General features: G+C 55.4%; 7 protein-coding genes across 7 annotated transcripts; 3 read left to right on the top strand and 4 right to left on the bottom strand.

The window, feature by feature from the left end:
• Positions 1-1,424: 1,424 nt before the first annotated feature.
• On the bottom strand, positions 1,425-2,495 carry C7974DRAFT_476068 (uncharacterized protein). Its single transcript, XM_046146659.1, has 2 exons — positions 1,946-2,495; positions 1,425-1,893 (listed from the first exon to the last, which is right to left on the bottom strand). The coding sequence occupies exons 1-2, from the start codon at positions 2,274-2,276 to the stop codon at positions 1,556-1,558; spliced, it is 669 nt and encodes a 222-aa protein (XP_045992388.1). The 5' UTR covers positions 2,277-2,495; the 3' UTR covers positions 1,425-1,555.
• A 113-nt stretch (positions 2,496-2,608) lies between these two features.
• On the top strand, positions 2,609-3,735 carry C7974DRAFT_404857 (uncharacterized protein). The gene is made up of 2 exons (XM_046142993.1): positions 2,609-2,982; positions 3,033-3,735. The coding sequence occupies exons 1-2, from the start codon at positions 2,818-2,820 to the stop codon at positions 3,606-3,608; spliced, it is 741 nt and encodes a 246-aa protein (XP_045992387.1). The 5' UTR covers positions 2,609-2,817; the 3' UTR covers positions 3,609-3,735.
• Positions 3,736-3,889: 154 nt separating this feature from the next.
• On the bottom strand, positions 3,890-4,881 carry C7974DRAFT_404856 (uncharacterized protein). Its single transcript, XM_046142992.1, has one exon. The coding sequence runs from the start codon at positions 4,354-4,356 to the stop codon at positions 4,054-4,056; it is 303 nt and encodes a 100-aa protein (XP_045992386.1). The 5' UTR covers positions 4,357-4,881; the 3' UTR covers positions 3,890-4,053.
• Positions 4,882-4,903: 22 nt separating this feature from the next.
• C7974DRAFT_368611 (sister chromatid cohesion C-terminus-domain-containing protein) lies at positions 4,904-11,241 on the bottom strand. The gene is made up of 5 exons (XM_046139905.1): positions 10,930-11,241; positions 10,669-10,858; positions 10,481-10,620; positions 8,431-10,435; positions 4,904-8,382 (listed from the first exon to the last, which is right to left on the bottom strand). Exons 1-5 carry the CDS (start codon positions 11,051-11,053, stop codon positions 5,394-5,396), a joined length of 5,448 nt encoding a protein of 1,815 aa, XP_045992385.1. The 5' UTR covers positions 11,054-11,241; the 3' UTR covers positions 4,904-5,393.
• A 194-nt stretch (positions 11,242-11,435) lies between these two features.
• On the top strand, positions 11,436-11,844 carry C7974DRAFT_321048 (uncharacterized protein; the record flags this gene model as incomplete). Its single annotated transcript, XM_046138782.1, has 2 exons — positions 11,436-11,550; positions 11,609-11,844. 2 exons carry the CDS (start codon positions 11,436-11,438, stop codon positions 11,842-11,844), a joined length of 351 nt encoding a protein of 116 aa, XP_045992384.1.
• Positions 11,835-13,260, bottom strand: C7974DRAFT_404852 (deoxyhypusine hydroxylase). Its single transcript, XM_046142991.1, has 2 exons — positions 12,549-13,260; positions 11,835-12,503 (listed from the first exon to the last, which is right to left on the bottom strand). Exons 1-2 carry the CDS (start codon positions 13,025-13,027, stop codon positions 11,984-11,986), a joined length of 999 nt encoding a protein of 332 aa, XP_045992383.1. The 5' UTR covers positions 13,028-13,260; the 3' UTR covers positions 11,835-11,983.
• A 257-nt stretch (positions 13,261-13,517) lies between these two features.
• Positions 13,518-15,281, top strand: C7974DRAFT_444324 (uncharacterized protein; the record flags this gene model as incomplete). The annotated part of the gene is made up of 2 exons (XM_046145493.1): positions 13,518-14,193; positions 14,242-15,281. 2 exons carry the CDS (start codon positions 13,518-13,520, stop codon positions 14,820-14,822), a joined length of 1,257 nt encoding a protein of 418 aa, XP_045992382.1. The 3' UTR covers positions 14,823-15,281.
• Between the last annotated feature and the right edge of the window lie 19 nt (positions 15,282-15,300).

The following is a 15,300-nucleotide window of genomic DNA, read 5'->3' as shown; positions in this document are numbered from 1 at the left end:
GAATGGTTCCGAGACGGCGAGGCGGACGATGCCTGCTTTGGGTGTAGTGGTCGGATAGCTGCTCGCTGGGCGTGACGGTGTAAACGTTTGGTATTCGTGACGATGCTGGATGATGCGATACGTGCGTAGGGAGCTGCTGAGGTTCCGCGTTGGGTAATTACGGCGAGATGATCGTCTGAGGGTGGGCGATCTGTTTGTCTTGAGGGAGTATGTAAGGTCTGGAGTGGATGTAGCGATGATTGGATGGCGGTCTTTCGGTATGCACTGGCTACACGAAGTGACTTTGAATATGTGTGAATATGTCACTGATGTAATGAGTGATGAGCAGGGACTGTGGGGTACACGCTGCAAGCATCATCGCACCCGAGGGCAGTTGTTCAGGTTTGTTTGATGCCACATACGTAGAGCGGTTCTATTGACCCCTTCGTCTTCTGAGTCTGATTCTAATTTTGATCCTAACCCTGATCTAGATCCCACTTTTCTTTTGAATAGCACTCTTGTCAATCTTGATATGCCCGCAACATCTGTCGATCTCGACTGAGACGCAGCCCTCCATTTTCGGACTCGATGGTGCAGGAAATATGCTCTTGCTCGGGGACAGCAACCGATGAACATGACAGGAGTGAAAGGCTTGGTCCCCCAGCTCAGGGTGGTTAAATTTTGATGAAGACATGGCAGTGTTTCTCTCGGTACCTAATTATGAACGATATCAGGATAGTATCGTCCATAGAGAGTGACCATAAAGCTACTTAGGATGATAGACTACTCGTAGTACACGCGAATCTAAGCCAGTGTTGGGATTGTTGTCACATTTCACTGGTCACAGATATCCTTGTCTACAAGATAGCTCCGACAAGAGTCGCAAAGGCTGGATTCCAGGTCATGTGCCGAGCTAGACATTCGTTCTCAAGTCTTGCGCTAGAGACGTTGAAGTGTCGATTCACACGACTGAGTCTCGCTGAGGTATATGTAGAGGGCTTCTCAATTCATCAGATTTCCTATTCGATATGAACTTCTGGAAGTCTGTATTGAAACTGTCACCAACCAGCCCCTCAGCATGTGACGGTCACTACGGCGAGCATACATCGATTCCTTCGACGGCAAAGAAGATCGGTTCGAACTGTTGCCTTTCTCGGGGATCCAGGATTACTGTTTCCAGCATAGCTGGTCAAAGCCCCCTGTTACATCTGTATCTTGTGAGCAAATCGTTTGTGCATTCTGGCAAGCACCGAAGTAGCACGAACAAGGATCAAGACAGGGTCTTGTATATTAGGACATATTATTCTGCTGTACTGTACGTGGAGCGAGACCAAAAATGGCTTGAGTAAGAGACAAAGGGTGTGAGAGGTGGTAGTGAATGTGCGCAAAGGGACAAGACTCAAGTATAAGGGGACGAGGCCCTGATGGAGTGATGGAATGTCTTCGATATTACTAGCAGTATATTATAAATTATATGAGTGGCTATATGGCCTCGTACGGAACTATTACAATGATACATGACGATCGTGTCTTCTTCCTCCCCTTGTCCGGTATCTCCACATACCCAATTCAACAGTCAACTCTCTCCTAAATCCTGCAAAAGGCCTTTGAAGAACAACGCCACCATCTTGCCCAGAGATATATGTTTTCCCGACATAGTACCATGCAAGGAGTGGTCCGCACGAATCACCATGCACCGATAGTATCTGGCCATCTTCCTCTCGAGTTCCAACAGTTGCTGAGCGCGCTTCGATATCTGACGCGAAGAAGACGGTAACATGTTCCTAACCACGTTCAAGGTCTTTTGTGTCAGCCCGGCCAGATGGATCTTGCGGACTAGGTGCAGAACAAAGGTCTGGCAGTTGTTGTGGAGAACGTGGTAATAGCCACCCATCTTCTCGCACACTTCCAATGCTGTAGTCACTTAGTGAGTGCTGCTCGGTGTGGACATGATGGGTTGACATACCTGCTTTCTTGATCGCCTCGTTGCTCAATCTCGTTTCGAGCTTGATGTTGACAGTCTTCAGGACAGGGTTCTTGGGCTCTTTCTCCGCACGCTCCTCCCGGGTTCGTACTAGCGGGTGAATCGGTGTTCTTGAATTCTTCTTCGCGCGGTCTTTCTTGTCCAGCTCGACCATGAGAGCGTTCTCGTCATCTTCTTCTGCCGCGACTATGATGCCCCAGTGCTTGAGGGAATCGGGGAGATGAAGGAACCCGTGGAGGCCTCCGAAGCCTGATCCGGCGGCCGTTGCGAAGATGAAAATCTTGCGGCGCATTTTCAATCTGTCCATGTTCATGCTGTTCGATGTGATTGGTGCGGCTGCCAAAGTCGGGAAGTTCGTCTGGTACTAGGATCACCCAATGCCTGGTCTGTATCAGATACGAGGTAGGCCGTGTTGAGATATAGTAGATTCGATATCACAACGTTATGGCGCACCATCTCATGAGGCGCAGCATGTCATACATCTGTGAGACCGGCAAGCGGGTCCCGAAACTTTGCTATTTTTGTTGCAAGGCTGAAGGAATGGCATGCTTGTGCAATGCGCAGCGATCTTACCCCTCACTCACGGCCTGGGTGTATGCTCCCCCGACCGGTCAGCTAGAATCTCTCTGCAAGAACTGTTGCCTGGTTTTGAAGGATCCAAATAAAGAAGTCGTCTCTGCATTCTGACCCGCAGTTGCCAATTTGAGCAGTGAGCACATCTGATCACACCCTACACGACAGCTACGATGTCACAAAATGTGCGAAGACAATACCGCCGAACGTGTAATGGCGTTAAATCTGTCAGTAGCATGTAATATTTGGCTCTCTGGGGGCCAGAGTTGACGCGCGTCCAGATGAAGAGCAAGGTCCATCGTGGACTCGTGATTGCCTACTCGCCTTCTGGTGTATCCCACGTCATAGCACAGTCCATTGTCCGGGCGCCAGATCACGACCGAGAGGATATCCTCGAGCGGTTTGTGGAGATGAAGCAGCGCGAACTCGCTACTGTACTGCTGTCAGTACGTTGAGATACAACACTTCAGCCTGGTGCTGATGCTAACTTCCCCAGTGCGCTCTCGTTGCGTCACTGATCGCCTCTCTGATGTCTTGGGACTGGTTCCCTGTCCCAGCAGTCACTGCTAGAATTGCTGCTTTGTGCGCATTGATACACTCAGTAGTCGCTGTTGGTATCGCTGCCCAGCAGCTGATAGCGTTGACCCGCGCGCACATCCACCCTGACCGAGCAAAAATCATGCAGTACATCCTCTTCGGCGAAGCTATTCCATCAATTCCAACTGCTGGACTGGATGTGTCTTTGACCTCACAGGCCACAGCCATCAACACAGGAAGTGTGTGGCGGCACTTTTCTTGGCAAATCCCGACAATGATGTTGGGGAACAGTCTTGTTTTCACTCTGATAGCGCTGGCGATTGCAATTTTCGATGAAGCAAGGAAGTCAGTGGTATGGCAAACCCCAGAAATGGTTACTGCAATATGCGTTGCTGTATCTCTGGCATTCAGTGTTTGCTGTTACTTCATTTCGTGGTTCTGTATTGAGTGGCAGATGCAGGAAGCTATTGCGAAGGACTTACAATCTCAGACATCTCCAAGACAAGCGGGTACCACTGTCGACTCGATGGTATAGCTGCGGTGTAGAGAGAGTGCGGTGGAATGGTGTCACAGACCGATGTACCCCGCAGATACGCAGGCCTATGTACCACACACCATCAGATTTAGTGTACCCCACACAATGGAATTTGTTGTTATCACAACCCCAGATTAGGTGTTCTGCAGACCAACCATGCTCAACAAGCGTTTAAGGGGTTGTCAGGTGTCTCCGTGGCCCACACTCACGGACACTCTGGGAAACTCTGCATAATTTGTAACTTTAATAGAACAGCCCGCATTCAAACCATCACACCAACGGCTGCAGTCCTCCGAAGTTCTGTCTTCCACGCTCCCACATCACGGCCCATTCGCTATCGTGCCGCAAACCCATACACAGCCAACAGCCCCATACACAGCCACAAATCTCAGCTGCTGCCACAACGCAGCTCGATCTATCGCCGCCAATTCAATCTGCTACCATACTACACCGTATCCGCATTCACCGGCGCAATTTTATCCACCACAACCACGCAGCTCCATACACTGACGTTGACGTGAAGCCATCCAGAACTAAGCCACGCGACCCAGCCTAGAAGATAGAGACTCACAGAGAACACACCCGGGGACTTGCACCGGCACCTCACCGCAGCCCCAGACCGTATCTTTGCACTGCAACACTGCAGTTCCCTATCTATTACCGCAACGCCCCAGACCGGTAGAGCTAAGCCACACGCCCCCACAAAGACAATCGAGCTCCACAAAGCCCCTAAAACCGACTCCAGCATCTCACTGTGGCTGATAATTCACTGCCACAGCCCTATCAGGTACTGCCGCAGCCCCGCCAGGCACTGCCGCGTTCCTGTCAGATACCGCCGTATTCCTGTCAGGTAATGCAAAAACGCGGCCCCATTTACTCCGACAGATTCTAGTTCCTGCAGAACCAAGCCATGCGCTCCTAACAAAGGAAACCGCCCAGAGAGACACCGAATGCAGAAGCCCGCGTGAACGCCGTCCCACTCACTATCGTATCGCACCTATTCGTTACCACATACCGATGGATACTCCGGGTCTGCTCTGCACGTCTGGATTCCTCGTTCATCGCATCGCGTAATCGTCTTCACGCGGAGACGCGGAGCACATGCTCAAAAAGAGGCGTGGCGCGCTATCTTCCGAGGTTTCCTTGCTCTGCTTGTGCGGAGAAGGGCGCGGGACTACACTGCTCTGCGCAGCCCCGTGGGATTATAGTGCGTTGCAGGATCGCGGGCGCTGCCCCGGGGGTGTGAAAGGAAAGGCTGGACGCGGTGGGAGAGTGAGTGAGTATCGATGCATCATGTAGATCGATGGATTATGTATCGTATGTATATCGCCTAAATATATTGCATACATATATCGACTAACTATGCCTCCTAAATATACATCATATTCAGCGCTTTTTAGCGCAGCACGCTCGCCCGGTAGCGCTGCATGCATCGTCTCTGGGGCAGTAAGTATCATGAGACACAGCCCGCCGCGACCGCTGCCTGATTGCTGTGACTGCTGCGACCACCGAAGCCGCCGCGGTCGGTGAGAACGGTGCCGACCAACTACCGGTACTGTGGTCTGCGAAAGAAACGCCGTAGCCATGCACCCATCCATGCCAAGGGGGTATCTCCACGCGCCCGAAACGCCAACGAAGCGAAAAACCCAGCCCAGCCGCGATGAAAAACCTTTTTTGTATGCCGAGCGTGAAAACCGCATCGTTTTTGCTGCTACTCTTACTCCCACTCCCGCTCCTGCTCCCGCTCCCGCTCCTGCTGCGGCATCACGCCGCCCGTCCCGGCTCCTAGTCCGAGTCCTCGTCCCCCTCGGGCGTCCTACTCGCGCGCTTCTTCTTGCCCGGGCCCTTGCCGCCGCGCGCCTTCTTCGGCGTGCCGCCCAGCAACACACTGCTCTTCCTCTTCCGGCCGCGGCCACTCGTCGGCACCGACGCCGAGCGGCGCGCCTCCTCCGCCGTGTCTGTTGGCGTCTCGTACCCGGCGTCGAGCAGCGCGGCGTCGAGACCGTCCTCGTCCTCGCCGACCTTGACGTCGCGGTCGATGTTGAGCAGCTCGGAGAACGAGGTGCAGCATGCGAGCATCGAGGTGCGGGAGGTGAGCGCGAGGGTGTAGGGGGCCAGGCGGTCGCGCAGGTCTTTGCCCGAGATGAAGTTGTTGCGTTGTGCGGGCTTGAGATATTCTTTCTGCGGGATGCGGGGACCGTATTTGTGGATGTTGTAGACGCGGCGCACAAAGGCGCGCGTTTCCCAGACCATGTGCAGGATCATACATGCGGTCGTGAATTTTCGTAGGCAGTCGTCGCTGATTGTGAGAGGGACGGGGGTGAGCGCCGTAGGGTCAGTGGGCGGAGCGGGCTCATTCATAACCTGGTCGACGGCCATCGACTGCATTTGTCCGTTGAGTTCAGATGACACAAAAGACGGCGCAGTCTGAGCCTGCTGGGGCAGTTCCTTGTCGATCTCGCCAGCTACGAGTGGACCCGTGTCCTTCAAGACGATGGCCTCGGTTTTGTCGAGGAAGGACGCGACCATGTCGAGAGTCGTAAAGTCGGCTAGACCCAGGTTCTCCAGACAAAACCGAGCAAACAGAACGGCATCAGGAATCTCTCCATCAGTCTCCAGCTTTGCGAAGTCGAAGTCCAGCTGCTTCGTCAAATTCTCAACGAACTTTTTGAAGGTAGCCTTCTTGCCACCCTTCAGAGCATTGAAGAGGTGGCCCAGCTTCGGAGTGTGGGTGGCCTCAACCATCCCGTGAGGGTCACCGAAGACGTCTCGCTGGAAATCGAAGGCTATGCGGACGGCCTGGACGTACTCCTTCTCGAGGTAGGACTCCTGCTTCTCGTGAATTCTCTTATGCTCCACAGCGGCCACCTGAGCGACGTTGATGTTTGGAGATGTCGACAATGCCACAAGAGCAGCGCCGCACTCTTTCGGATGTTCCAGGCCGGCTCGACTAATACTGGCGATGATGTTCGTTGCCGTTTCTGCCAGCTCGTTGTTGTTGTTGAGTGCAATAGTCTTGAAGCTCTGCAGGAACTGTTTAGCTACATGCGTAGTAGCAGCATCAGTCGCCGTAGCTGAGTAGGAAGACTCAAGACGAGCAGATCCGTGCACGGCGCCTTCGCCCACAGCAATTGCCGAACCTGTCTCAGACCGACGCTCGGCGCGTGTAAAGTACGCCTCGAAGGTGGAAAGGACGACGAGTTTCAGCTGGTCGTCAGAATTGTAGAATACAAGCTTGATCAGCTTCTCAACCTCGGCGCGCATGAAGAGCTCCGGAGATTGCTGGCAGATTCCGCCCAAACTACGCATGGCATGCTCGCGGGTGTCGATATCGTAGAGCTGCATGGTGAAGGGTCGTACAGTTTCAAGAAGCATTAGCGACACTGACGAAGAGCCCTTGATCAACGCGGCTAGATCCTCTTCCGCAGCTGCTTTCTTCGAGACCTGGACTCGGGCATAGTTCGAAAGCCTCTCCATGAATCGTTTGGTGTGCTCATCGAAAGTACAGACTTTGCCGAACGTGCCAAGCAAGACAAGACAGGCACACACCGTACTGCGTTTGGCTGCCACAGTCTCCTTTTGTTTCGCCCGGTCGGCTTCCTTCTGCTTGGGTGCTATCAATGGTCGCAAGAGGCAAAGGGTGCTGAAAATCATTTGGAAGAGCTTGTCCAAACCGAGGTCAACCAGAGGACAGATAGTCCACAAGCAGTGTGCAACATCGGTCAATGTGTCCCGACTAGGGACGTGGCCCTGGCTTGCCCAATTGGCCAGCCTCTGCACGACTCGCATGAGATTGACGCGTACGTGCTCCGCAAGTTTCGGATCCAAGAATGGCAGTGTGGGGAACACATGTCGGAAGATTCTGACAATCGGTTGGATGACAGCAAGTTCGCTCGCCTGTTTGAGATCGATGATGTGAATCTTGAGGTCGTCCACCTGAGCCATGGTGAACAGAGTCGAATCGACTTTGGCAAAGATGCTCAGCGTGTCCAGTATCTTTGCCTGCGGAGACTTGGCGCCAGTGGAGTCCACCTCGATTGCCTTGTCAAACAGTTCGGCAATGAGTTCTTTGCAGAGCTGTATATTCGACTTCTGTGCTTTGGCATCATCAGACAAACAATGCACAAGAAACTTTTCAAAGGCGTCCAGAAGTACTGGCTGCTTGTGTATCCTCTCAACAACATCTGTCATCACGCTCGCCTTGTGGGCGCGGTCAAGCTTGACTTGGTGTTCATCGTTTTTCTTCAGAGGTGTCAACCAGAGCTCTTCGAGGACGCCACGACTCAACTCTGCTATAGCTTTCTCGTCGTCCTGCGATGGCAGAAGAAGCGCCTTGGCGATCTGGAGCTTGTTCTCCTGGGAGCGTGTGCTGGTGTAGAGTCCTTTCAGCAACTTGATCGCCCTCTTCTTTGGTCCGTTCGAAGGATCGGTCGTCAGGTCGAGGATATCTTTCAAGAAGGAGCTCTCAAGGCTCGGTTCGTGCTCCAAGCACTGCGCGACGAGACCAAGAGTGTGCTCACGGACCATAGGCGAGCTATCTTTGAGAGAGACGACAAGCGTCTTCACCGTAGTTTCATCGACGACACGCGGGTCCTTCTCGATCAGCTGCTCTAAGCCAGTCATGCCCCTTGAACGCAGCTTTGAGGAGACCTTGTCCCGGGTGGCCAGCAGCATGTACTGTACGATCCTAGGTAACAGCTTGCACACAATGCTTTGAAGCGTAACGATGCCAGCGGCCAACTTGGCCTGGCTTTCTGAAACCACCTGGAATTTACTGATCGCCAGTTAGTGATGTGCTTAGAGGTGATTCAGATATACATACAATTTGCGATCGAGCCACTTTGAGTCCATAAGCATGGACTCCAAGTGGCGTTGCAAGTCCTCGAATGCTTGTGGAAGCGGTACGTCCGAGGAGTTCTTGTTGGATTCGCGAATCACGGCGTCGAGCCACAGAGTAACATGACAGCCAGTGACCGACTGCAGGTGTGGATCTTCTTGGCCTCGTTGCAGCTCAAGGTAGTCGCTCAGTGACTCGATAACCATACGGTAGGGCCCATCAAACTCGTACAAGTCGATGGGGTTGATGCTGTCCTTGGTGTTATCAGTCAAAGCATCGTTAGCGAGACGTTCAAGTTTGGCGGAGAGCTCAGACTGCGAGGCGTCAAGTCCGCGCTTCAGCTGCTTCAGGCGATGCCTGAAGTCGATGACGCCACATCCCACTTTTGCCATTGTCGAGAGAGCCATGTCCTTGTCTACGACAGTCTGCTTCGCCGCGTCCTTGCCGTGCACCATTGTACTCATTCGAATCAAGAGTGTCGAAAGAAGGATCGCAGCCGCAGGCCATTCGGGAGAGCCCAAGACGTTACAAAAGTCTTCAATGAAGAGATCTAGCAGGTTGCGGAAAGGCTTGTCGCCAGTCTTGGAAACGTTGGATGCTCTGTCGACGAGGTTCGAAGTAATGGTGCTGGCGATGTGGTTCGCGTTGAGCGCCAAATTCTTGGCAATCTGAGCAGACGCGCCGATTCGGATCTTAGATTTGGGCATGTTTGCGCCAGGCTCGTAGTCGCTATCCTCCTCTTTCCATTCTTGCTCGACGTCTTCAGATGTAGGTCTTGTCCGCGATTCTTTGTTCATGGCGGCGACTTGGACAAATCGCATGAAGAGCGCGGAGATGGACATGATTGACACCTCACGAGCAGACTTGAATTGTCGGGCACTAGCCTTCTTGTCTGGCAGTTTCTCCAAGTTACTGAGAATGCCGTTCAGTATGGATGGCCGCTGATCCGCGTGTTGAGCAAAGATTTGCGCAAGAACGTCCATAGCCTTTTGCCTGAAACTCTCGAATGGTTTGATGCCGAAAACAGAATCCTTCTCAGAATCACTGTTCTGCTCCACCAGGAGTCCTACCGTTAGATCTTCCAGAGTATTGAGACCCCGCTCGGGGAGGTTGACTTTGCCAATGAGGGTAGCAAAGCGGCTGAGGACTGCGCCACAGCCTCGGAGAACACTCAAGAGCTCTTTCTTGCGCGAGTTTGCTGTATCAAACAGGCTGTCAGACCGCCGTGCTTGCACCACAGGCATGATGCACTCGTTCCGAATGACTTTGACGAGGTCGATGACGGCACCGACAAGATCTTCAGGTCGCAGTCGATAGTCGTCGCGGCCGTCGATCATGGAGGTGAGGATCACCTTGGAAGCTTGCAGAGCCAACCTAGACTTGGCAATGCCCTCAGTCCAGTCTTCGTCTTGTGGAAAGAGAGTGAGCTGGCCAGTGTACGTGATGCTGGGTTCCAGTAGCTTCTGGAGTTGCATGACCGAATCAACCGGTAGCTCAGGGAAGTGACCGAGGTTGTTGACATTCGCCATCTTGTCAGACAGGCGGTCCATTGCTCGTTGCCTCATGACGTTCATTTCACCGTCTGCCGTAGAAACTCGAGCAAAGTTGTCAGTCACGTCCAGGTCGTCTCTTTCCTCAGTCAACTTGACTATGAAAGCCTCCAATTCTTCAATCTTGCGGTCAGCAAGCTCTCGCTCGTGTGGACGCAAGACAGCTGTAGTGCTGTCGACTTTCCGCTGCGTCGAGGGTGTAGCGTGCGTGATGTTGTCGAATCGCTGGTACTCCTCTCGCTTGACAGAAGCAGGCTTGATCACGACAGCTGGACCTGTGCGCAGCGGCGTGCCACTGGTGGCCGACGAGAGGGCACTCGGAGGAAACGGGATCGCGGCGTCTTGGGAATATGCGGCGTTGCTGGAAGTATGTATCTGCGGTGTGACTTTCTGGGCAGGGTGGACGTGCCGTGCGGGCTCATTTGCGGTGAGGCTAAAAGCTGAGTTTGTTAGGTGAAGTACTTCACTCCATACAGGGCACTAACAAGTAAAGGCAACGTCGGTGTTCTTCAGCATCATAGCCGCAAAGGGGCTTAGTAAAGACGAGACTTTCGAGCTCGCACCGTTGACATGCTTGGTGGGGCTTTCGGACGGCGTTGCCAGCTGCGGTATTGGTTTGAAGATGCTGGGTTTGGTCAGTGACGCACTGCGACGCATGGGCCGAGCAACTCACTACTCCGGCAGCTCTTCTGGATCCAGCAGCGCTTTGAGCTGGCACAGTGTGTTGCTGAGTTGTGTGGCAGTGGACTGGCCGTTGATCTCGTCGTTGAGAGCCCCAAAAGTCCGCTTCGCAGCGTGGCGCTGCTCTTGGGTGAGGGTCGACGGCGGCGTGGGAGGCTCCGCGGTGGGGAAGGGAATCACATCTGCTTGCTGTCAGTAATCACCCATGCTATGTGACACATGGCGCGGCAGTGTCCGGTGAGAGGGCACTGACCCAGCGCAAATGGTATGATGGATGTGAAGGGCGAGTACGGGATTGCCTCGTCCACAGTCGGCGGCGGCCGGTATGGGATACCATTGCCCTGCACGCTGTGCCAGGCATCGAAGTGCCCAGCCATATTGTTTGTCTCGAATGCAGCGGCTCTCTGGGAGCTCGGCGGGCTGGCAAAGGCCGAGGATGGGCGGAAGAGCTGGGGAGTCACTATGGCGGCAGCGGCACGCGCATGGCCATGGCAGAGCCTGTTCACTCGCGCAGAGGCAGCGTCCGGACGACCAGCAGTGCTGAACACCTTTTTTGCTATGCAGGTGATAGTCGTGCAGTTGCTGGGATGGGCGCAACGGCCGACTTATGACGCGTCTGACCGCCTCCGCATTCGTCAAGCGGCGCTGCAGGGCCTCCGCGGCGGATCCGCGAACTTTTTGGTTTCTGCTGCCATCTCCAACCTCCAATCACACCGTCAACATCCGCAACACCAGCAACTCCCGCACCACCACGTCGCAATGGCTGCCATCGGCTCTCTCGTCTTCTGCACCGACTGCGGAAACCTCCTCGACGGCAGCGCGGGCAAGCAGAACGTCGTGCTGACCTGCGCCGTCTGCGGCGCAAACTGCAAGGGTAGGCGAACGCTGCAGCAAACGGATTGACACGGGCATGGACTGACCGCGGGCTGCAGACACTTCCTCCAAGACGGTCGTCACCGTCTCCAAGCCCACGGCCTTCCCGTCGGCCCTGCGCGCAAAGCGCTCTGAGGTGCAGACACTGTCGGAAGACGATGTCAACACCACCAGTGTGATCGCCCAGCGCTGCGAAGAGTGCGGTCGCGAGGAGGTCCGCTACTACACCCAGCAGCTGCGAAGCGCAGACGAAGGCTCCACTGTCTTCTACGAGTGCGAGTGTGGTCACAAGTGAGTCGAGCTCAGTATGGTGAATATTGACCTATGCTAACGATATCCTCAGGTGGAACACCAACAACTGAGCGGAGTCTTGCTTTTACCTCTACCTTTCTAATGCCAAACGCCTTGTAACCATGCACGCACTCCGACCCAACCTAAGCCGCAACGGCCGTCTCCTGCGAGGGGATGATAGCATACTCCCTCTCACCGTTCTTCTCAAACTCGGCCATGTCCAGCGCCACGACGCAGCTGTCTCGCACCACCTGATCCGAATCGTTCAAGAACTTGCGCAAAGTGCCCTCCACGCCCTCCTCGTCACCCAGGCTGCCGAGAGCCTCCGCGGCCTCGTGGCGGACCATGCTCGCCTCGGCCGTGTTGCTCAGCGCCTTTGTCAAGCTCGGGATGGACGCAGGGTGCGACAGCTGGCCGAAGACAAACGCAATCTCGTGGCGGAAGAGCGCAGATGGGTCCTCGAAGCCACGGGCGAGCGCGTGCACAGCTGGGACGGCAGTGGGCAGGTCAGGCGGCGACGAGAGGTCGCGCAGCGCAAACATGGCCCGGTAGCGCTGGAACAGCGGGAGCTTGGTGTCAAGCAGTGTCTTCTCGAGCTCGGGGATGGAGGGCTTGTCCGAGGTCTGGGGCATCGGCGGCGCCGGGTCGATGGACGTGAAGTCACTGCTACAGTCAACACATATTCCAACGCACGATTCGTCAACATACCTCTGCTTGAGCTTCTCCTGCCCCTTCTGCAGTCCGTGATCCCACTCAATCCTGTCCACCGCGATCTGGCACGTCTCAGTGATGACATCCGGCTCGTCCTTGGCGTCCCTGAACTGCCTCAGCAGGTCCAGACTGCTCTTGTCGCTCAGCGCGCCCAGCGCCTCAGCCGCCTCGTGCCTGCACATAGCGTCCTCCTGCCTGTCCATCAACACCTGCCTCAGCGGCTCGATCGCAGCATCGTGGCGCGACTGGCCGAGGCAGTACGCAAGCTCGTGCTTGAGCAGCGCAGACGGCGATCCAAAGCCCGCAGCAATCGCCTCAATTGCAGGGACCGTCTCCTCGCTCGGCGGCTGCAGCGAAGCGAGGTACTTGAGCGAGAAGAGCGCGCGGAAGCGGCGCGCAAGAGGCTCCTGCTCGGATGTGAGAATTTGGCGCAGCGAGGCGACCTGCTTCGACTGGGTTTCTTCTGCGACGGCCATGGTTTGTTTGAAGGAGTGTGAGACGTAGACGTTGGGACTTCAGGAAGAGTAAATTAGGTGGTGATCGCTGCGCTGCGTCCAAAGATGCAAATCGGGGCTCAAATTTTGGTGGGGCTGTCTGCGGCGGGGTATCTGATCTTTTTTATCTGATCTGATCTTTTTGATCTGTTCTTTAAAAAACGTTAAAGTGGCGCACATGTGATCACGCATCACGCTAGCCGGCCCAACCACCAACATCATTCGGGTTCACGCTCACACGTCTGGTACTCGACGCGCAAGGTGAATGCCCGCCATTGTGTCTGCCCCGCTTTGTGGGTGCGCTGAATAGCGTTCACCTCACCGGTGGCTTTTTCAACAATAAGCTCCTAGCTATTGTCCACTTCTTCGCCTTTTGTTTCATTGTTCCACGCGTCTCGGCACGCCGCGACCTACTCCCTACACCACTCACTACCATCGCAACACAGACAGCTTCTGCACACAGCACTCCACCATGACGATCCTTCATGAGTATGCCAGCAAGATGTGGAGCTACATCAGCCCCAGAAAGACGCAGAAGACTCGCGAGAAGCCCTTCCAGTTCAAGGTGCCGGCGGTGCCAGCGAAGCCGACCTTCAAGAACACCCCTCACCCACAGCCAGCAAAGCAACTCCTGACTCCGCCTGACCGTGATCTGAGCCCCGAGTCGCGTGTCAATGTCTGGCACACCAGGACACCCAGCCCCGGCAGCGATGTCGACATTACCCTGGTCCCAATGTCGCCCCCGGACTCGGCCATGCAGTCGTTCGAGGAACACGACGACTTCGAGGGCGACACGCTCTTCAACACCTCGCCAATCTCACCCACCTTCTACAAAGGTGCAGGCCCCGAACTGGAAGTCGACGCAAACGACGACACCATCGTCGTAGACGACGGCCGCTACCACGAGACCCACCGGGGAATCAGCTTCGACGAGCGCCTGTTTAAGCAACAGAAGCAACGTCAGGAGCTGCAAGCCGCCGGCTGGTCCGAAGACGCCATCTTCTTGTTCCAGAAGATCAACATGCGCGGCTACGAACCCTTGATGCCCATCGAGTGGGTCGACGACCTGACCAGCCTGCCCGCCGACCTCTTCACCGAGCGCCTCGACAAGCCCTTCATCAAGCCCACCATGGGCTCGCACTACCACGGTACGCCGCATCCCTCCCCAAGACACCCCGCACAGCTAACCCCCGCAGCCCAGCTCGCACTAACCTCCCTCCTCGAACTCGGCTCCCACGTCCGCGACGCCGTCCTCACCCACGCACCCCGCCGCCAGCCCCAATACCACATTAAACGCGCCCTACGCCGCTACACCTCCTGGGCCATGAAAGACAGCCGCCTGACCCCGCACTGGCGCACGCTCCCGCTCTTCACCACCGTAACCGTCAACAAACACACGCCCTCGACCACCCTCGAGTCCCTCACGCTCGCGAAACTCGCCACCCTGCACGCCCGCTGGCAGTCCGCGCTCACCCCCCAAGCTTCGTTCTCATCCACCCACTCCGCCGCGCTCGAGGCGCCGACCCTGTACGCGGTCTCAGCGTCCCACACTATCATGGCGCTGGTGAGCTACGTCCCCGCCTCGCGCGACGCCGGCGCGGGACTGCGGTTGATCGCGCTGTTTGACTTTGGGAAAGAGGGGTTCGATGTGTGGAATGCGCTTGCGGCGGCGATTTTCGTGGTGCATTGCCGTAATCGGATGATGGAGTTGAGGGAGTGGTTGCCTGTGCCTATGGGTGAGGGGGAGGAGGGGGAGGGGGTGGATCCGGATTTGTAGGGGAGGGATGGCGAGAGAAGGCGACGGTTGGTGAGATGCAGATTTGCGCATGGAAATGGACGGAAGGAAGACGAGGAGAGAAGCCGATGTGAACAGCGGTGTTATGGCGTTTTGCTTGTTTTCGGAGATATACCCCCTTATGCCCTGTTCCTTATACCCTGCCCCTTATACCCTGCCCTGCCCGGCCCTGCACTGCGCTGCCCTGTCCTGGCCATTGCAATACCCCACTACTCCCTGGACGGAGGACGGAGGACGGAGGACGGAACCTGCACGCGAAGAAGTTGACATCACGGTTTTTTGCTGCAAGTAGCTATTAGTTGTTCAGATCGATACTTGACATGAATCGAAATTACAAGAGAGATCGTTCCGTGCCCACGCATGTGACGACTCGCAGCTACATGATCTAGCCTGCGAGAGTCAGATGTGCAAATCCGATCTCACTCCACTCTCCAACCATCCACTCACCCGCACCGAAAAC

Source organism: Boeremia exigua (genome assembly GCF_020726555.1).
Source record: "Boeremia exigua strain MPI-SDFR-AT-0100 chromosome Unknown C7974scaffold_13, whole genome shotgun sequence".
In the NCBI taxonomy this organism is placed as follows: Eukaryota; Fungi; Ascomycota; class Dothideomycetes; order Pleosporales; family Didymellaceae; genus Boeremia; species Boeremia exigua.
Note: the sequence above shows the minus strand (reverse complement) of the source record. Positions and strands in the feature narration are given on the sequence as shown.